The 22,109-nt window shown below is 38.5% G+C and overlaps 1 protein-coding gene across 7 annotated transcripts in view; it reads right to left on the bottom strand.

The window, feature by feature from the left end:
* Window positions 1-191: 191 nt before the first annotated feature.
* The window catches only part of USP28 (ubiquitin specific peptidase 28), a 60,453-nt gene continuing 38,535 nt past the window's right edge, over window positions 192-22,109 (bottom strand). For 3 of the 7 annotated variants that reach the window (XM_058545189.1, XM_058545191.1, XM_058545192.1), the window contains 13 exons: window positions 20,421-20,516; window positions 17,066-17,245; window positions 14,826-15,046; window positions 13,476-13,546; window positions 11,874-12,102; window positions 9,455-9,649; window positions 8,741-8,880; window positions 6,361-6,539; window positions 6,164-6,242; window positions 5,273-5,352; window positions 4,584-4,707; window positions 2,705-2,900; window positions 197-1,572 (listed from right to left, as the gene is read on the bottom strand). In XM_058545189.1, coding sequence (XP_058401172.1) covers window positions 1,397-1,572; window positions 2,705-2,900; window positions 4,584-4,707; window positions 5,273-5,352; window positions 6,164-6,242; window positions 6,361-6,539; window positions 8,741-8,880; window positions 9,455-9,649; window positions 11,874-12,102; window positions 13,476-13,546; window positions 14,826-15,046; window positions 17,066-17,245; window positions 20,421-20,516 — 1,966 coding nt within the window. In that variant the 3' untranslated portion in view covers window positions 197-1,396. Of the gene's footprint in view, window positions 1,573-2,704; window positions 2,901-3,737; window positions 3,769-4,583; window positions 4,708-5,272; window positions 5,353-6,163; window positions 6,243-6,360; window positions 6,540-7,248; window positions 7,345-8,389; window positions 8,577-8,740; window positions 8,881-9,454; window positions 9,650-11,873; window positions 12,103-13,475; window positions 13,547-14,825; window positions 15,047-17,065; window positions 17,246-20,420; window positions 20,517-22,109 lie in introns of those variants that run through there. The other 4 variants (XM_058545195.1, XM_058545194.1, XM_058545190.1 and 1 more) reach the window with 4 other exon arrangements.

Below are 22,109 nucleotides of genomic sequence, written 5' to 3'. Positions count from 1 at the left end.
ACAAAAGCACCTCTGAGTATCTGTAAAAGATGGCCTAAGCATTAATTTAATCAAAATATAAGAAATTCAGTTTTAAGAAATTTTTTTTTTGCCTTCTAAATTTGACAAATTAAAGTGGATACAACTAGCACATGAGATGAAAAGATATGAGTCACCACTAGGTGCTGCTCAAGAACTGACTGTTGCCTGCTCTTATTTCATCCCATTAAGTTTCTCAACTCTTTAATCTGCTTTTTTCTTTTAAAGAAGAAAAACTGAAACACAACAAATGCTTCCTGAGTCTATCCATTTCCAAAGTATAAAATATATATTTAAATAAAGGCCATACTGCACACCAAGGGTAAAACAAATACTTTTATTGCACATTTATAAAATCTGCATAGTTGTATCAAGTGTTCTTCCCTCCCACGACTCCCTCATTAATCTTAAAATTTGGTTAAAACACAATATCCAATCTGGAGCCTTTTAAAAATGGTCAACAGAGGATAGTTCTCTCTCTACATATACATATATATAGATATTTTTTTCTTTTTACAAACCCACATCCCTTACTTTTTCAAAGCAAAAAAGGGTAGGGGCATCAAAATGTTCTTTTGGGCCAGAAGCAGCCTTAGACATCTGTTGTTGACAATTTTCAGATGCTAGAAAATTTTACCTAAATGGTTAACAACGATCAAAATGCTACCTCTAGTCAAGTTTCACAATACTATTCCATCTAAAGTCCCTAATACTTTCCTTTCTTTCACTCAGGACTGAGCATGAGGTTTTCTGGTTTAATTAAAAATATAAAATAAAAGAGAGAGAAGAAAGAAAGGAGAGGCAGCTTTCTTTTGACTTTTCAGCATCTTACCGCCACATGACCTTATATTCTACCCACATGTAAAAGGGCAGTGGTTCATCAGCAACCCATTTCGTCATCTCGTCAAAAGCCAGGCAAGGTTTATATTCCTCATCCCTTGCAGTTAAGAATTTTTAGATGTCATCCATATTTGATAAAATAACTAGTAGCTTTTCATCTGGTTCAGGTTCTGATGAATCACCCTTCTATTCTGCTGTCAAAAATATTTACGCCTGAAGGATAATTTAGAAACTGGCAAGAGGCTTAGAAAAGCCCAAGCATTCTTGTAGGTACAAGAGGCATTCAGGGCTTCTGGCATAATTCAATACCTTAATACACCAGTTCCTGCCTTTTTTAGTGAAATTGCTTTTATGGTTCTGTACCTAAAAAGTGCAATTTTATTTTCAATCCTTCTTTACACGCAGAGCATAGTTGGGGTCTAGATCTGAATCTTACTTTTCCACCTAATCCCTTTCCCAAGGTAAACACTGTGACAACAGACTTCTGTGCAATAGGCAGGCAACCAAAGACCAGGATGGGCCTTGAGTACCCGAGGGCTTATTTCACTGTCACAGCTGAAACTCCTTGAATTGACTCCATGACAGCTGCGAACCGGCTACAAAGGTCATAGGGAGAATTGGGTCGAATAGTTGGAGGCTCCTTCAAGACAATGATTTCTGCAGAAGGATCTAGAAGCCTGGGTAGAAACTCCCCTAAGCACAGCTGCAGATTTTCTGTGGAGAGAAAATGGACGGTTACATATATAGCTAAACAGATGTCTGAGTAAAAACTAATAAGTCTGCAACTACACAGGAAAGCCTTCCATAGAGCCCATTGCCCAACCTCAAAGATCAAAGCATTAGGCTGGCCAGCTAACAACAAATGAGGATTCCTTCAGGCCAAACCAGGAGCAAAAACCTACTTGCCAAATATACCAAAGCTTTAGGTCACAGCTGTAAGCCATCTGACATGTGGCAAAATAACACTGTACATTCACTTCATTACGGACAGGTCTTCTAATCAATTATGCTTTAAAAATTGGAGAAAGTGGATACAATATTCTGTACCATAAATATAATGGTGCTATTTTCTTTCAAATAATTAAAATACACCAGTGTGTACACAAGGCATTAAGTAAAGCTATCTATCTATCACACATGGTTTAAATAAAAACGGAAGATACTAAAAGGAAATTCATAGCTACTAATTATTATAGAATTTTCAATAAATATTATAAACCTGAACACTTTGACAAGTCAAGAGAATATCTTTACATCAGTGAGAAACTAACAAAGAGTTCATATTAGAATATACACCATCTTTCTAAGTCTATCAAACTCGCCTAAAAATAACTAGTTTTAGGCTCCCTCTCCAAAATCCTTTCGACAGGCAAGGCTATTCCATTCACTAATTTATTAATTTTGAAGGCATGATAGTTAATCATACATTCATGTCTTGCAACTTCAAGTCATAGGGAAATCTAGTTATGGCACTCTTCAGATAATCAAGCTGCACATACAGATTTTGACTTTTAAACTATAAAATTAGAGTTCAGATTTTGGCAGATGAAAAAGTAACAAAAATCTGACATTCCTGAAGAGCAGTGATTTTTTCAAACAGAGTTTGCTGGCTGCCTGTGGAGGTGCTTCAGCAGTGAGAGGAGGTAAGGGAGGCTAAAAAGGACAGAGGCCCAAGCTCCCTTTCCTTGTTTCAATAATGTAGAACACTTTTAACTCACTTATATGCTAGGAGGTTCCAATAATCCCTTAATAAGGTTTGACAACTACTGCTATAAAGTGAGACCACTGTAATTTCTAGAATTCTCAAGAGCCTTAGAAATTACTGGATGTGCTAACAACAACATACCTGCAATATCTTGCCCAAGGTAAGAGCACCAGTGGTTTCTCATGATCTCAATGGCATCTAGGTCATCCTTAGAGATATCATTATTAATGATAAGGTGAATGCAGGGAATGATCAACTCATTCATCACATTAATGCCCTCGGTTACAGAGTGGTCATCATTTGTTTCAAAGAGAGAAGCTGCTTTGGCATTCAGCTCCTGCAGATAAAAGGCAGAGTGGAAAAAAAGTCTGAAAAAGAGAAATATCTATTTTAGAAGAGCCTAAACAACTGGTTCCCAAACTTTACAGCACATTAGAATTGCCTGGGGATCTTTAAAACCTACTGATGCCCCACCCAAGACATGCTAATTTAATCGGTATGCTGGTGACCTGGGCTTTGGGATTTTTAAAAAGCTCCCAAGGTGAGTCTAATGCAACAAAGTCTCTGACCCACTGGCCTTACCCGTCAAGGTCATGCTTAACACCGGTTCTACCAAAAGGCCTAGTCAATGGTTCTCAACCTCCACTGAGCATCAGAATCACCTGCAGAAGACATGCTGATGCTCAGGCCCCTCCCCGAGACCATGGTTTAACTGACCCTGTTGAACTGTCCCTGTGAAAGTTCCCGAAGGGACTCTGACGCACACTGAGGGTTGAGAGCCAGTGATGGAAAGAATCTAAATCGCTGTTACCGCCTGTGGGTGGAAGCTGAGCAGGACATTCAAAATGTAATCTGCGGGCCGGCCTGTGGCGCAGCGGGTAAGTGCGCGTGCTGTGCTGCTGGCGGCCTGGGTTCGGGTCCCGGGCACGCACCGACGCACCACTTGTCAGGCCATGCTGTGGCGGTGTCCCATATAAAGTGGAGGAAGATGGGCACAGATGTTTGCTCAGGCCCAGTCTTCCTCAGCAAAAAGAGGAGGATTGGCATGGATGTTAGCTCAGGGCTGATCTTGCTCACAAAAAAAATGTTATAAAAAAAATGTAATCTGTATTTGGCGATTTAAAAAATAAAAACATGGCTCTAATAAAATTCAGATCCATCAAATCTACAATACCTTTTTTCAGCTTCAAAATGCCCTGCCACACCTATAATTGATGAGAAATCAAAGTATAAATCAGAAAACGAATATACGTAATGACTTAATCTCCTCCATATGGTGTTAACAACAAGGCAGTGTAGAAATGCTGGCCTGACTCTTCCCATGAAGGGCAATTCTGCTGGGTGACAGGGAAGACAAACGCAAGCACACCATCTGAGGGCAAGCCGCCTCCTCGTAGTTCACTGAAGGACAAGCACCAGTATAAACCCTCGGGGAGGCAGAGGGCAGAAGACGGGTCTGCCTTTCCACATGGTTGCCAAATGCAGAATAGGCCAGGAGATAGCTTCAGTGGTGTATGACGACGTTAAAAGAACAGCAGAACCAATTCTTATAGTTGATATCTTCTGTAAAAAATCGAGTCTCTTTCAAAGTCACAAAAACTCGCATCTACTAGCTTAGCAGGGAACACAGAAAAAACCCGGCATTCCTTCAACACACATTTATTACAGGCCTCCTACGTGCCAGGCACAGAGAAAACAGCTGAATAAGAAAGAGATCTGTGCTCAAGGAACTCACAGTCTAGTAGGAAAGCAATGTGATAAAAGCTATAATGCAGTATACATCAAGGGCACAGAAAAAGGGCTGATTCTCATCCTAACTTCTATCATGGGTTGAAGAACAATATTCACTTAAGTAACTTAATCTGTTTCAATGTAAAACCGTTCTTGTGAGTTTGGAAAAATCTAAAACCTACTAGAGATTATTTTGCTTTTTAAGTTATATTTCTTCGTGGCTTCAAGGAGCAGAAGTTACAATACAATAAAACAATAAAAATCGTAAGGCTTTACAAACAGTACAAACCAGAAGGCATTTTCTCCGGTATAAAGCAATCACGGATTCCTTCACCCCCCGGCGGGGCCCCTTCATCAGCAGAGCGGCGTTGCTCTGGTAGGCGTATACTAGGTAGGAAAGGGCCTCTTGGTACCTTAGAAAATAGTAGATAAACAACAGCTAAGTGCTCCTTCTCCAAAATCCAGGGCTTAGAGCTCACTGTTCCCTAATACAAGAATTTACTTGGCTGCAATTACGGAAAAGTCTTAAAGACAGAGGCAGCATGGTACACTGGGAAAAGCCTGAGGGCCAAAGACTGTAGCCAGTTTCAGCTCTTCCACAAATTGGCCAAGAAACCCAAGGTGAATCATGGAACTTCCCTGGGCTCCAGTTTTTCCCAACTCTAAAACAAAGAAGTGGACTCCATGCTCACTAAGGTCCATGCCAACTCTAAAATTCATTCTCTGAGTGCATCTTCATTTGTCACTAAGAAAGTCTGGCTGTTATATGTCTTTACTAATAAACCTATCATTATGTGAAGGATGAAAAAACATGTGTGATGTTCAGAGCAAAAGTGAAGTGAAACACTGGAAAAAATAGAGGCACACTGGTGCAGACAACAAGGGAGGTGAGGCTGTGACTCTTAGTATTCCTGGATGGGCATCAATAAATAATAGTGTCTTAATCAATAATCTTAGTGACAAAAAAAGCTAACATACTTTCCTTTTTGATAGAGTTCCAGGCCTGTTAGGAGATACACAGACACCTTTCGAAACAAACTATAATCTTCATGCCACTTCTGAAAAGCAATGATTACCATTAATGATTATGACCATGATAAACTATTTCTACACTTTCTACCACCGTAAGTTTTAAACTCAATACATATATTTATTGAGCACATATGACCAAGCACAAAGACAATAAATACAAAAGCTTTCAGAGAAAAACATATTCAACATTTAGAATAAAAACCTACTGCTGACCTTAATTTTCAATGTCCTGTTCCTTCCACTGAGGAACAGAAATATTTATTTCATATGAGCTTTAGACTTTATCATCTTACTTTCCAACACCCACGTCCAAGTCATTCAGCTCTGGTTGAAACGAATGGCCTCTCAAGTTCTGATGAAACATCCAGAGGTGGGGAAGATGGAGGGACAAGACTGTTTCAATCACAGAGCAACACCCAAGCTCAGCAGGTGGTGGGCACACCTTGGATGGTACACAATACTGGTTTATGTAGAACACAGCGCTATTTAAAAACGCTGTGACTAGATTTACATTACAATGCATAGAAATTGAATTTCTAACATAGAAATATTAGAAAACTATATTATTTAAAACAAACCAAAACCACGAATTCAAGAATTTTATTGTCTAGGACAAGGCTAAAATAGTTATTTAAGGAAAATGAAGTGTTGATTCATTCTAACAGAAGAATGGGATAAAGAAATCCACTATTCTGAAGTAAGAAAAGATCACTTATCCATTCTTAGCCAGTTTTTTTGGGGGGTCGGGAGGGCAGTCAGTCTATGATAACATAAAATTGTTAGTTTTGCTTCAGGAACTAACGTTTTTGCTTTGTAGATTTAAAGAGAAGACTTCACCTTGTACTCTTCCATATTCATGTCATCTGGACCAATCTCCTTCAGTTTAGCTTGAGCCACTTTCATAATGCTGATTGACCTGTGTGGGACAAAGTTCAGAGAGCAATGACAGGGTCCGTGTATAGCTTACCCCGCAGAGGAGCTGGTCAAGCCAGCAGCAGAAGGAGGGGTGATTCACTGGAGCGCTCCCTTCTCACCTTTCATCATAGCTGAGATTTTTATCTGCAAACTGTTCCAAAAGGGTCCGTTCTACTACCCTTTTGGGTGCTTCATTTTGGAAAAAGTAGATAAGCACATGCTGAAGTCGAGGATCACTGTGAGAGGTGGGGGTCTCCTTGGCAAGCTGATAGAGTCTGGAGTATTCTTCATGGAATGCCTATTAAAGACAGAATTGATAGTTAAAAAAGGGTGCACTGTGGGCATCTGCACACAGAAATTGATGCCTAAGGGCTACAGAGGTTTCCATAACTCGAAGAAGACTTCTAAGAAATTCTTATTGAGGAATTATAGAGGCAACTATGAAATCTCTAAGTTGTTTGCATTTCATAAGGGATGAAACTCCTCTGGCATTCTGGCACCAAAGACATACCATACTCATAAGAAACTAATTTTTCTCATAAAGTTCTCAGAAAAAAAAATTTAGTTTCAAGCGTTGTAGGCATATCCTTGAGTCCCAAAGACCTGAATTGTAAAAATCCAGATAAATGCAATTCATTCAAGTACTTTAAATTTTATTCAAATACCTTAAAAAGCATGGCCCACTTTCTTATATTAATGCCCCCAAATTACAAAAGCAGTGTCTCATTCACAGCTTTATTAACAGACATTTCCTAAGAACAACAAGAAGCCCTCCAGGCTAGGTGTGACACAGAAAGGCAGTGCTCACCAAGGCTGCATGAGCACCAAGAGAGAAGGAGAGAGCAGTATTGTGGGACAGCTTGTTCATTAGTTAGACAGGAAACGGAGTTCTACGTTTTACTTCAGTGAAAGACACTTTAATCTCGTTTTTTACCATCTAATAGAGTTATTGTCCCATTATTATGATACGTATGGTATAAGGATTAGAATTTAAAAAGCAGAGATACCTTAATAAGCCCTGCTTCAGACCCATCTCGGTCAAAGGTCTGACGGGCTTTAGCTATGGCCAGGATGACCCCTTGCATGGCAGGGCTCAGCATCACCTACCACAAGAAGGCACAAAACACAGAGAAAAAAAGGAAAGAAGAAAGGTTCAAAAGAAGACTGCATGAGAGAAGGTGCATAGGTGGCCAAAGGGCAGCAGAGCAGTGTGCTCCTTGGCAGTATCTACTGCAAGTCAACCTTCACATTCCTATTCCTACATGCTTTTACAGCCCCGTCCCTCCACACAATGTCAAGACCTGTTCCAAGGCAAGCGATCCTATATATCCTCTCTAATTTAGCAGATGAATAAAAATGTATGTCTAAAAATATCTACAACATGGCACTGCTGAAGAACCAAGTTAAATTACAGCTCTTAGAAGGGAAGTGTCTGAGGTGAGAATTCCAATTTAGTTCTGTAGTTTGGGTGTACATCCTAAATACACAAATACTTCAGAGTTTTACTAGAATGAACAATACATTTAAAACAGTCTGGAAATTAGGGAATATACAAATATAACTATAAAATGAAATCCTTTCAACGATTTAAAAAAAAACATCCCACAGGAAAGACTGGAAATCTGAGGGACAGGAGTCATGATTATTTATGTGCAGTGACAACTGAAAAGGAGACAGACAATGAATAACTTGCGATTGTACAGCTTCTTTCTAAAGCTTTACAATTAAAAACAACTCCAATTCACATTTGTTCTGCTCACTAGACAACTGAAAATTTTGTATTTGGAGGAAAAACAATGCACTAATATTACCAAAGACTCTTTAACTTAAAATTAAAAGGCAATTTTTTTGTTTATAATACAAAAAAAAGGAACTAAACTCTACCTTTCCGAGCCATCTAGACACTGCAGTGGCCCCCGTAAGTATATGCCTGGGTAGATATATACTGGGAACAGTGTACAGTGGGAACAAGCTATTTTTTTAAAAATGGTAACTAAGGTCAAAACCAGATAGGCCCTCTTACCTATTCTTTGTTTCAATCAGGAAATATTAACTATTACCAAACACCTTAAAAAAGTATATTCAGTCACATGAGAAGGAAATATAAGACTGACAACAAACAGCTAAATCCTGCACTCATCTCTGTACCTCCTCATCATATCCATCTCCATCAGATCTAACCAGAATCCTTCCCACACTGGGAATCTCGACTTCAGAGACCTCAGAATTAGGCTGGGTAGCAGACTCTGCATCATTAGCCTTTGGGGGCTGTTCTGACTGCTCTGCAAGGTTTGTTTCCGGGGACATGGGCTTCTTGGGTTCAGTTTCCTTAAGCCGTGGCAGCAGAATGAAGAGAAAGAGTAAGAAAAAAAACAGGAGAAATAAAGAGGGATTGGTTAAACACAGCAGAAACACAGAAAAATAGAAATGTGAGAAAACTGTGACAATTACTGCTGAAAGCCCGCCCCTCCTGAATTTGGGCTTCAGAGTCATTCTCACCTCACTCAGGGCTGCTTCTACACCACTCTTCTCATAGGCACGTGCTGTGTTTGCAATAGCCTGAGCAGTCTGCTCCTTTACAATCACAGCATGCTCAGATGACAGGCAGCGAACCCCGTGAGAAGAGGCTACTGAAGGCTCTGATAAAGAATTACACAAAGGAATTAGCATCTGATGATAAGTAATGTCTAGAACACTTTGTAAAAGGCAAGCAGGATGGATACAAAGTTTATATAAAATCCTACTAGCAAACCTTTTAAAAAAAATCTATGCACATTTCCTCTAGAAACTAGTGACTAGAAGAAATGGCTACTTCAGCAAGAAGCCACTGACAATTCTGTAAAATTTAATGTGCTCCCAACTTTGTCATATTTCTTTATGCCAAGAGGCTTCCTACAAACAACCATCTGTTAGAAAGATCACCTTTGGAGAAGAGTTTTCATAAAGTCTACCTATAAAGTCTACCCTATATAGGAGAAACTATGGGTTTCTCCTATAACTGGGGAAATAAGCAAAAACTAAACAGTGTGAAAGTATAGGTAGCTAGTCTTGCTGATATTACTTCTGCTCACCTGAAGGCACATTCTAAAGCCACAAGTTATTCCATCAGGTTGTGCAATACCAACTATATTTGAACTACATTGTGCAGGGCTGGCTGAGGGAGTGCAGCATGAATGCTACTAAATCACTGGCATAAACGGCCTTCTCGGATACCTTGTGATGTAGAGAAATCCTGTGATGTGGAGCTGGTGGAGGATTCCATTTGAGGGATTTTGCAAGACTGCTCTTCTTCCCACTCTTCTACTTCCTGCTCAAACCTCCAGTTATCTTCCTGAATGTAATGCTTAAGTTCAACAGACAGGGCTTCAACTTCTCCTAACATTTGATCAGATTCATTAGGGACTGCCTCTGAGGAAGAACAAAGATGGAATTAAAATGGAGTACCATCCAGCAAAAGGTCATGAGGAATCAAAAGGTCCTTCCTAGAAAGAAAGAAAATAAGACACTTTGTCTCTTTTCTCCTAATGAAAAATATATACACACATACATAATCCATTAGCAGTATTGACAATATAGAGCCAAGAGTCACAGCACACCAATAACAGAGCCTGGCATAGTAATAGGTAGGCACGCACTGAATATCTGTTGAACAAATGAATGATAAAGAGTAAGGATTTAGAACAGAAGCCAAGCACTGGCAAAGTAGCAAGAACGGACCAAACATTTCTTAGAAATTCAGAAAATCATTAGATCCAATGGAAATTTCAAGCTAAATAGTTTTATCAATGTAACCACCGCACCTATTATTCATAGTAGATAACTAATGGCTAAGGTAGATATTGATATTGATGGTTATAGACAGTATATGGTAGATATTGATGGTTAGAGATAACCATCAAGATGGTTAGAGATGAATTGCAAGACATTTATACTGCCTCAAGTTTCACACAATTAAGTGCTATCAGAAAGCAGTTTGATACAATAGTTAGATGTTCATTAAAAGTATGATGAAAAATGGCAAGAATATCCAGGATGTATTAAATTTCACTTCTAACTCTGTGACCAAAACAAAACAAAAAAACCTACAGCAGAACAACATATCCACTTACTGGTTGCCATTAATTAGTCTTTTCACTAAGCAAATGACAGTTTCCACTTGTTTGTCTCCATAACATAAAAATGAGCCATACGTGTGATAACAAGGCTCCTATATACTACCAACAGCCAGTACAGTCATTTGTACAGTAACTCCCACAAACAGCTGTTCCTGCTTTCACACTGCAAATATGCAATTGTGAAGATCAGTTCCTCTTAAATGATCGTTCTCTCCATCCCATTCCCCAAACACACTAGCAAATCAGACAACATGCTACTTGGACAAAATACCCTATGTGTTTTCTTACTTATGCAACATAGCAAAGTTTGAATACGAAAAGAAAAAGCCTTCTATGATCTTAGATGTGAAATGCTGGTCATAAGACCTCTCACAGAAGATGTGAAAGGAAAAAAGAGAGAATAATGTAAACGGAAAACAGCACAGAATTTGGAGTCAGGATAGGATTTGAATCTTGAGCCTGCCATTTATTTACTGGCTGTGTGACTGGACAAGTGGAGAAGTTCAGCTGGAAAATGGGGATAATAAGATTTTCCACCCTGCCTATCTCCCTTTCAGAGTTATAAGTTATTAGAGAAATAAAGTTTTAAAGCATGCAGTAAGGAGTAAAGTACCAATGAAAATGATAATTATGATTGCTCTAAGCATTAGTAGTAGCACTATGATAAGTATGAAACTGTTCAGGCAAATCTACTTGTAAAATTTAGCTCTTCTCCAAAGGGTGGAAAATATGTGCAGCATAAGGATGTCACTAAAAAAGAAAAAAACTAGAGACAACTTAAAAGTCTATTAATGGGAGGCTGGTTTAATAAATTATATACATGCTCCATGCAATGGAATTATTATGCAGTTGTTAAAAGGAATGAGTTGGTTCTATTTATGAAAATATAGAGGGGCCAGCCCCGTGGCCTAGTGGTTAAGTTCGGCACGCTTTGCTTCAGCAGTCCGGGTTTGGTTCCCGGGGCACAAACCTACACCACTCATTGGCAGCCACGTTGTAGCAGCATCCCACATACAAAATAGAGGAAGATTGGCACAGATGTTAGCTCAGGGCAAATCTTCCTCAAGCAAAAAGAGGAGGATTGGCAACAGATGTTAGGTCAGGGCAAATCTTCCTCACCAAAAAATAAAAAAAAGATAGAGAGATCGCTGAGATACATGATTAATAAAAAAGATGCAGAATAGAATGGAAAAATATCCCTGTGGGGAAAAAAATGGAGTGGAGGAGAGATACTGACAAATAAAATCCAGCATCTGCAGAGAACATTTCTTGAAGACTACATAAGAAAGCTAGCAATGGATACTTGTTGGGGAGTGAGACAAGGGCTCAGGGATGGGGTAGGAAAGCAAACTTCTTTTTCTTTTTTATTCTCTTTTGTACTGTTTGTATTTTTTAAATTCATTATTACTTTATAATAAATTCTAGTTTAAATTTTTTTTTAAAAACTATTAGACTGTTTCCTTCCCTGAGCAGTACAGCTTTTCCGCCATCTCTGGCTTCTGCTAAGATGTTTTTACCTGCACTGAAGTGGGGTAGTTTGTCGTTAATGTACATCAGACAGTAAGCACTAACATTTCTCAGGCCCCCGTAGGAATCTCTTTCAAGTTCTTCCCAGGAAGATTCAGTAACAGAGATGTCATTGTACTTGAGCCAGACCTGTCGGGGTTGATTATAGATATAGGCCCAGTAGTGTCCGGCATTCGCTTGTCCTTCATGAACAAGAACTGCATGCAAGCGATAAGGCACCTGCAAATCAAAAGGCACATTCCTGAGTTAGATTAAACAAAGTAATCTGGCAAAGTTTAGGTTATTAAAATTCAAAATTACTCCCAACTCTCAGACAGAAAAACTATTTATACATACATGTGTGTGATATGGGGTTCACAGCATAAAATCTCGTTGATTCAAGATGAACTAACAAAACCACAGCCTCGGAATCTACCAATTACATCTCAGTTCCCAGATCTTTAAAAGCAGACAGTTAACTCGATGACCTCTCTGCTTTCAACTCTAAACTCCCATGATCTGAAACCAAAGATAACCTAAACCTATTTATCCCCCCAATTCCAAATTCAGTTTATCTAAAAATAGAATTACCTTGACCACTCATGTAGAGAAAATGTTTACCATATTTGGGAGCTACAAGTTTAGCAGCTATCTTGTTCTATGTCTATTTTATGTTGTACCAAAATTTAAGTTAGCATATTTCATTATGAATCAGTCACATGTTCCCTATATTTCTTCTTGAGAGTGATTATCCACCTCTGGGGTGAAAACCCTTTTAATTACATACTTGTTTGTTTCAACATTTGAAAAGCATGTATTTTTTTCAGTATGGAGAAAATACAGCAGTACTTAAGTGTCAAGTAAGTATTGATGAAAGAAAGGAAAGTCAGCCACAGAAATTAAACTTACATTTACTCAGTACCTTGACATGATTTCACTAGCAGTGAAATTTTTGAAATAATACTAAAGACAAAATGGGGAAAACCCATGATTTGCACGGTGCATTCCTGCTATTCAACAGAACCTCGCCTCCATGTGACCCTGGAAACAGAGCTCTTCTCCTGCAGCCATTCACACAGAAGCCACCGAGAGGTCATGCCCCTGACAGGAGCCTCTTTTTCCCTCCATACCCACAATGTTCTTCTAAACAAAAATTTATGTGGATAATAAGAATTTCTGCCCACCTCCCTTTTGAAGTTATTAGAGAAATAAAGTTTGAAAGTTTGCTGCTACATGAAGAATCACAAAGGATCATGGAAGTCTGGAAAGAATGGGTAACCAGTCCCTAGTTGCACTACTTAATTACCATTGCGCTACTTAACTTACCATTTTATAAGAAGTTTTTCTTAATATTTGACAGCAAACCTTTTTACTGTGTGAAAATACTATGTGGCACACTCAAAACAAATGTTTTTGGTTCTATTGTTGGTAAAAGACATACTGTTTTGACCCTAAATCAAAGAAAAAGAACAATATTTCTTTCCTAAGTTTATTCTTATATATCATGGAGGTTCCATTTGCTTTCAAAGAAAACTATCACATTTTCTTTTTGTATCTACGATGAGCACCACTAGAACATGCCTTGACTACCTTCCCATCAATTTTCATTCTACCTGACGAAGGAGAGGATCACAGTACATCTGCTCAATCATCTGCGTAGTGCTTGCAATACAATTCTTTAAATCTGTTAAAAAAGAACACAGTTAAGATGATTTCCTTCCATGTCACATAGGCTGCTTCAACTAAGAAAAGACTATTGGTTATCTGCACCTGGGGTTCTGATTTCAACCTCACTCTATGAACCGCAAAGGAGTAAACAGTTTTCAAGCAGCTGGTACTTGATTTTATGAAGGCTTTTAGTTTAATATAATTAAACTAATATAATCACACAACATATATAACATGTGATTACATTACATAATATAATTATATTACATAATATAATTACATTAAGGTTTTAAAAAATTATCTCATAATCGGAACCAAAATTTCTTAAAGAGGAAACGGTCTCTATTTAGGAAAAGATCTTAATGAGTCACTTGGGTGTAAAATATATGTTCCAGAGACAGGACCTGAAAAGAGAAGGCAGACCAAAAGGCAGGGCTAAATTTCTGTGAATAAGAACCTGGGAGGAATCTACATTTTTCTTTTTCTTTTTTTTGCTCCCTAGTTAAAAGGAGAAAGGAAGGAGAAGAGGGAAAGTCTGAGCAACACGACAAAGAAGCCAAAGAACTTTTAAGAACAGAATGCTGAATAATTCAATTCTACACTGCACGGATTGCTCAAACATTCCCTGCCTGATTAACCTTCAATAAGGCATGCTTCATATAGAAAAGACTTTTTTTTTTCTGTGAGGAAGATCGCCCCTGAGCTAACATCTGCCAATCTTCCTCTTTTTTTTTTTGGTGAGGAAGACTGGCCCTGGGCTAACATCCATGCCCATCTTCCTCCCCTTTATATGGGACACCACCACAGCATGGCTTGACAAGTGGTGCATCGGTGCATGCCCGGGATCCGAACCGGTGAACCCTGGGCCACCGCAGCAAAGCACGCACACTTAACCGCTTTGTGCCACCGGGTCGGCCCCCTAGAAAAGACTTTTAAAAGTCGAAATCCGGGAAAGCTAAATTCTAAGTTTGGGTCAACTGAAGCCAGAATTCAGACAACTGCAAGAAGAGAAATCAGCAGATGCAGAAAAAACCCAGCCAAAGGTGATCATGAATGTCTAAGCTATTTGGGAATTACCAAAAATTTTGAAGAGGGATCTTTCTATAGCTGTATAATGGGAGTGCGAACCAATCCTACGGGGAACTAAAATTACAAAAGAAGTCACAACCACCATGCTGAAATTCAACAGTATATATGGCAACGGCAGGAAATGTATCCAAGGTGCCTAACTTCCAAATATTCAACAAACAGAAAAGGCAAAGAGTAATCGTTTGACAAGTTTTAAAAGAGCCAACCTTGTATGTCTTGTTCAATCTCACTCCTCCACCTCTGAAGACAGGTCTTCACAAAGTTTATCTCCTCATCTGTGACTGTTCGAGGAGCTGGGTGTGCAGGCATTTCCATGGAAGACCGGGAAGATGTAAGTGGAGTATTCATTGACTCAGACTTGTGTAGACAATCTTCACAAGGAGAAAAGGTACTTTCAGCATCCTGAGAGGAGCTTTCTTTACTTGTACTGAAGGAAGATAAAAATCATGTTCATATGATAATTTCCAAAATATGCCTTGGCCTAAATTAATGTGCTTTGTAAAGCAAAGCTACTATATGGAAAAGGATGGCCATAATTTAGTGAGCATTCACTCTGTAAAGGTTCTGAGCCAAACCTTTTCTTTATGTGCACCATCTCATTTAACACACCTTGCTTATGAGGCAGATACTATTACCATCCCTATTTTACCAATTGCAAACCTAAGATTTAGAGAAATTAAGTAACTTACCCAAGTTCACTCAGCTAGTAAATGATGGAGAGGGAAAACCCAGATCTGCCTGAGTCTACAGCTCATGCTCTCTAACCACTTGTTATAATGCCTTCTCACGAAGAAGGGATGAGAAGGAAGATGGAGAAGAGAAGACTGGGACTGGAAGAATCAAGGAATCACATATCACGTTTCCAAGATGCAACCAACTAAAGCAAGACTATCCATCCAGGAATAAAATATACAGAACCAAGAAAAACGAAGTGTCAGCTGAACAGCCTGTAGACAGTCTCACAGGAATGCAAACCAGGTGGCCCCTGGGAAAGCACAAGGGGCAGGACTTAAAGGCAGACAATCTCAGCTCCACTACTCCTTGGCTAACCGCTCAAGGAAAAGTTAGCAATCTAACACCTCAGGTAAGTAAGCAATCTAATACCTCAGCTATAAAACGTAAATGTTAACTTCTTTACATCATCGCTGTAAACTAACTGAGAATAAATCATGTAAAGTAAATGTTAATTTATCTACTAATTAACTACTGTCAAACAAATTGCACATAGACAAACCAGCAGGAATGTAAACTAAGCTTCTAATTGTACTCAGGTTTCTGTTTCACACCAAAACTGAGGAACATAAACTTCCTTTAGCTTTGACTTATAAGAAACCCTCACTCCCTACTCCTCCCACTCCCCTCTCACACAGACAATAGAGAAAACCTCTTTTCCCTAACGACCTACACATGTCAAAAAATAAGCCCAATATAAGCAAAAGAGCAGATATCTCAATCTCAGAAGAGATCTCTCTCTCTCTCTCACACACACACTGTAACTTTAAAATCTAATAATATCAGGTAGTATTATTTCATGTGATTAAACAACCTGCCCAACCACTTTAAAAAATTAAAGGTGTTTATATATAAAGAACATGAAAAAATTCTATTAAAAAAAATCCAAACAGATAGGTAGAGTGTAAAAAGTAAAAGAACCCACCATCCCTAGCCTCATGCCACCCGCTAGAGATAATTATTCTTAACATTTGATATGTTCTATCCAGATATGCATTTCCATGCATACATGGATGAATAAATATTAATATGGGGGGGGTTGGGGGAATGGTTGGGTTTTTTACCATAAAAGGTTAACCTTTTTTTTTTTATGAGTTCTAGTGTTTTTATTAGCCAGGACATACACATCACATTTGATCCATGCTGACCCTAGTGGCTCCTCCAGGCCACAAGGCTTGCTGCATGTGGCTAAGCTAGAATAGAATCAGAGGGCTCATGTAACTTGACCTGTTTCCTCACTAGATAAGCCCCTCTGGGCTGTGCTCTTCAATTTCTAGCCAGTTCTTTTTCATGTTTTAATCGTCTATTTATGAATTAGTCTCTTTCCTTGATGTTTACTTAGTCATGCTTACTTCTCAGCAGATGGAGATGAGATGTTTCAGAAGATAGGGTTTGAGGATTTCTCTGAGAAAGGCCCTTAGTGGCAGCTAGCTTATAGTTAGCTCAAAACAAGGTAGCCCTGGAGGCGCATGAACACTATTCCAGACAGTTCAAGAACCTCTGAAATAATCCCAACCACTCCGTGGGCCAGATGAGTGCACCAGTGGGAATTATGAACACTCCCACCCAAGTGACAGGTGGCAAAATCCTTCCCTATAAGACAAAGAGCTCACAGCCCTTGGGCTCTTATGGGGTGAGTGGTGGAAAGATGGTGCATAGTTCAAATGAAACCAAAAAAGCAATATACACTACCTTTAAAATTTGTTTTTATTACCTTTCCTCGGACGTCAGGTCAGAAACTGGACAGTGCACTGAAGACAGCGGTAACGTCACATGTGCATCACTTTGAGACGTAGAGCTTTCTGAGGCAGGTTTTGTACTAGCAAATTCAATAACATATTTCAACATGTCCGGAAGTGGGAACCGAGCCGGGCCTGAGCCATACTTCACATACCTAAGAGGCAAAGACAATGGTACTCTACTGGCCAAGTCCGTCTTGTATTTTGCGACTTGCTGACAAAAGATCTGTTATTGTGTGGAGAGTCAATGTAAAGGCTTATTTCTAACGGCTATACAATATTTAATACATTACTCAAACTATCTAACAGGAAAATATTCTCTAACTACAAAAGCAAAAATTAATAACAATCTAAATTTTTAAGCCTGGGAGAAAACATTTCAAATGCGCTCCTAATCCAAGTCAGGCCAGTGAGGCTTTCTCTTGATATTATATCACACTTAGGCTCTGGTCATAAAAGTAAATTCTGTTTCTTAAGGGAAAATAGATATACTACCAGTACTCAAATCTGAAAATAATGCTGGTGAGCTAGTACCAAAGGGTTTTTTTCTTTGCTGCCCTTTAGATCAACTAATTTGCAATTAAGAAAAATAAGAGAAAGCTGGAAAGGGGAAGTAGTTGTTGATCAAGACCAGAGTTTAAGAAAACTGGCAAATCTTTCTTCTGCAGGGTCCTACGTACCCTATTATTCATACATTCATTCAATAGCATAGGCCAGGCATAAACTATTGAAGATTTCTTTGGGATTAGTAAATAATAAATATCTTCAATATGTAACCAAAATTACTTTAATAATATCCATTATTCTGCCATTACTAGTACATGTTAGAGTCAGTAAAGAGATTTACTTTAATGCATTCTATAGTTCACTATAGTAAACAGAGTTTTTAAATGGTACAATTATTAAGTTGACTAGCTGGTACAGGTAAAATCTACAATTCTGGGATTCCACTTCCAAAGGGTTAGAGTCACTTCACCTTTTTCTTCTCTGAATAAAGTGGAAGTAAGAAACAGGTACAGAATTAACAAGAAGGAAAACTGTCTGTTCCTATATTAAAAAGGACATTATAAAATGAAAATACTAGTGGAAATAAGGTATAATGCAACTCAAAGTCAACTACCTATTGGTAGTAGAGGGTATGCAGCAAAGACACTTCATCTTCATTAACTTAAAGGAGAAATAGAATTAGGATCTGTCTGCCACAGAGCATTGCAGCTTTCACTGAGAAGGACATCAAAATGTGTAAAGGTAGAGGAACCTTAGAGCACTGTTCTATTCCTTAGATGTATTTTCTTGCCTTAATTTCAGCTACTTTCAGCTTACCTAAACTCTACTTATCTTTCAAGATCTACTTTCTCCATGAAATCTTCCTCATTATTCCATCCTCCCAACGCTGGAAAGAACATCTCCCCTCTCTGAACTCCTACAGTATATGAACTAAACCTTGTGTCTATCCCATAGACACGGTTAACATGTCTACTTAAATACTTAGTGTTTATGGAAAGAATTAATTAATAATACACCACTGGCCTGGACCAAAGGAAACATTTTATTACTAGCAATGCAGCACTGAAATATGTCAAAGGATTTTAAGTCATCATTTTATATCTTTAACTCTTCCCAGGTTTGCTGTATGTATTTTAATATGATACTTATACAAAATTTCAGGAAAATTTTTCTCTAAGAAACTTATCTCCAATTTTATGACAAAATTATTTTCCTGTTCTTCTACTGAATTCCTTTAGACAACTTTTAGGACCAACTACTTCATACAATGCAGCACCTGTATTAATTTAGTAGAATCAGAGCAAAAGTAGTTCACAAAAGATGTCTACACTGTACACAAGAAATGTTATTTTTAATATTTTATCAAGGTATCTTAGAGAAGAAATGGTGAACATTTTCATTTTTTTAAATGATAAAAGTAATGCATGTACCTGATAAGAAAATTCAAATACAAAAAAGTGTAAAACAAACCACAGAAGTCATCCACCCCATCTCAGTTCTACTGGTATCTTTTAACAGTTTCTTGTATATTTTCCCAGGAGGATGTCACATATAGACAAGCAATTAAAAAAAAACTGCCCAAGTAAAATTCTATGAAACTTTAAAGGCATTTTATTTTAAAAAGAAAGTAATGTCACACTACAGAAAATGCTCCTATACTGTATTTTAAAATCTAAATAAGCCAGATTGCCTTGTTGGTTACTGGTAAATTGAGTATTTGTGAGCTATAGTATATCAGGTATATTTGGTTCTATAAAAACAATTAAAATTTTCCAATCTTACAAAGTATCACTAAAACCTTAAAAGAAAACTATTGCCGCACGTAGACAGTCCTGTAAACCACCTCCAGGACTGTATTTGAGGAATCAATCCTCAGCTTAAGTCTATATTAAGACAAACAGATGACTGATCACAGTACATCTTGGACAAGTTCTTCTGAAGTGAGAGGAGTGGGTGGAGGTGGGGTGGTGGTAGCAGCAAAACTGTTAAGTAGATAAAAGGGAAAAAGCCATTGACATTGAATGGGATTTCCTTCTTAAATTCTAAATCAATGGGATCTATCTTGACTAGAAAGAAATGACACTTACTCCTCCTTAGGAAGTCATAGGGTGATTCCACAAAAATAGTGAGTGCAAAACAAACAAAAAGGGAAAGGTTCTCCGTAAGAGAAAGGACTTTGTGGGGCCGGCCCCGTGGCCTAGCGGTTAAGTTTGGCACACTCTGCTTCAGTGGCCTGGGTTCAGTTCCCGGGGATGGACCTACACCACTCATCGGTGGCCAGGTTGTGGCGGCAGCCTACATACAAAATAGAGGAAGACCGGAATGGATGTTAGGTCAGGGCGAATCTTCCTCAGCAAAAAAAAAAGAAAGGACTTTGTGTCAGAAATATTAGCCCTTTTAATCATTCAGCACTGCTCTAGGTAGAACAGTGGGGTTTTTTTAACCTTTCCCAGACATTTCAGAAACTGCTTTCCCAAGAAAAAGAGATTGGAGTATTGTGACAGATACCTTTCTCATGTCTGTGAAAAAGATGGCAAGGGGAGCAGAAAAAGTGAAGGGCTACGAAATCAGGCCTTGGGTTCTCTTCAGGACACCGCCAGTAACTAACTGTGTGACTCTGAGTCATTTAAGTCCCCCAGGGCTACTGTTTGCCCATGGATTCTATCAGCTCATCTTAAAGACTGCTTCACACTTAGAAAAATATTTTCTTGGCTATTTTATAAAATATACCAGTTAATACTTAATTTTTAAATATGAGCAAATTATATGATTTTAATGTTCTACTGTTTTACATCTCTAAAAACAAAGTTGTCCATGACTTACCTTTCCAGTTTTTGCTGCAGAACTTTTACTTCCTCCTTCAACTTTCGAATATACTCTCTCTTACTTCGAATAAGCTCTTTGCTCCTGTACATGTACCTAAGCAAATAATAATCCCATGAACACAATTTATATTTTAAAACATTAATGACACCAAGTCTCAGCAAAATAAGAATACAAGAAAACATGCTCAATCAGACAAACAGCATCTATGAAAATATAGAGGTAACATCATACTTAACAGTGAAAGACTGAAAGCTTCCCCCCCAAGATCAGGAACAACTTGAGGATACCCACTCTCACCTCTTCTATTCAATCTTTTATTGGAGACACAGCCAGTGCAATGAGGTTAAAAAAAAAAGAAACGAAAGGCATACAGATAGTCAAGGAAGAAGTAAAACTGCCTTTCCTTGCAGATGACATGATCATCTACACAGAAAATCTCAAGGAATCTACAAAAATGCACCAGAACTAATAAGTGAGTTTAGTAAGGTCAAAAGACAAGGCCAGGGCCGGCCTTGTGGCTTAGCGGTTAAGCGCACGCGCTCCGCTGCTGGTGGCCCGGGTTCGGATCCCGGGCGCGCACTGACGCACCGCTTCTCCAGCCATGCTGGGGCCGCGTCCCACATACAGCAACTAGAAGGATGTGCAGCTATGACGTACAACTATCTACTGGGGCTTTGGGGGAATAAATAAATAAATAAAATTAAAAAAAAAAGACAAGGCCAATTAAAAAAGAGAGAGGAAAAAAATATATTGCATTTCTGTATACTTGTAAAGAATAAATAGAAAGTAGAATTTTTTTTTTTTTCCTGTGAGGAGATCAGCCCTGTGCTAACATCTGCCAATCCTCCTCTTTTTTTTGCTGAGGAAGACTGGCCCTGGGCTAACATCCGTGCCCATCTTCCTCTACTTTATATGGGATGCCGCCACAGCATGGCTTGCCAAGCAGTGTGTCAGTGTGTGCCCGGGATCCGAACCGGTGAAGCCTAGGCTGCCGCAGCGGAGCACACACACTTAACTGCTTGTACCACCGGGCTGGCCCCAGAAAGTAGAATTTTTAAAAAACCCTATAACAACATCAAAAGCATGAATTATTTAGGGATAAACTTAACAGATATGTGCAAGACCTGTACGCTAAAAATTACAAAATATCCCTTGAGAGAAATTAAGACTTAAACAAATGGAGCTATACCATGTTCACAGATTGAAGGATTGAAAACTATAAAGATATCAATTTCCCCAAGTTGATCTGCAGGTTCAACACAATCCCAATTAAAATCTCAATGCTATTAGGTAGAAACCCACAAGTTGATTCTAATGTTTATATAGACATACAAAGGACCGGAATAGCCAAAACAATCTTGAAAAAAAGAAGAACAAAGTTGGACTATCTACACTATCTGATGTCAAGATTTACAATACAGCCACAGAAATCAAAAGAATGTAGCACTGGCATAAGATTAGACAATAGATAGAACAGAGACTCCAGAAATAGACCTACAAATATATGTTCAATTAATTTTTGGCAAAAGTACCAAGGTAATTCTATGGGGGAAAGGAGAGTCTTTTCAACAAATGGTGCTGGAATAACTGTACACCCACATGCCTCTATTTCTCCTCCTACAAAAAAACCCCCCTTATCTCATACTATATATAAAAATAAACTCTAAATGGGTCACAGACATGAAC

Source organism: Diceros bicornis, chromosome 7 (assembly GCF_020826845.1).
Source record: "Diceros bicornis minor isolate mBicDic1 chromosome 7, mDicBic1.mat.cur, whole genome shotgun sequence".
Lineage (NCBI taxonomy): Eukaryota > Metazoa > Chordata > Mammalia > Perissodactyla > Rhinocerotidae > Diceros > Diceros bicornis.
This window is presented reverse-complemented; position numbering and strand designations above follow the sequence as displayed.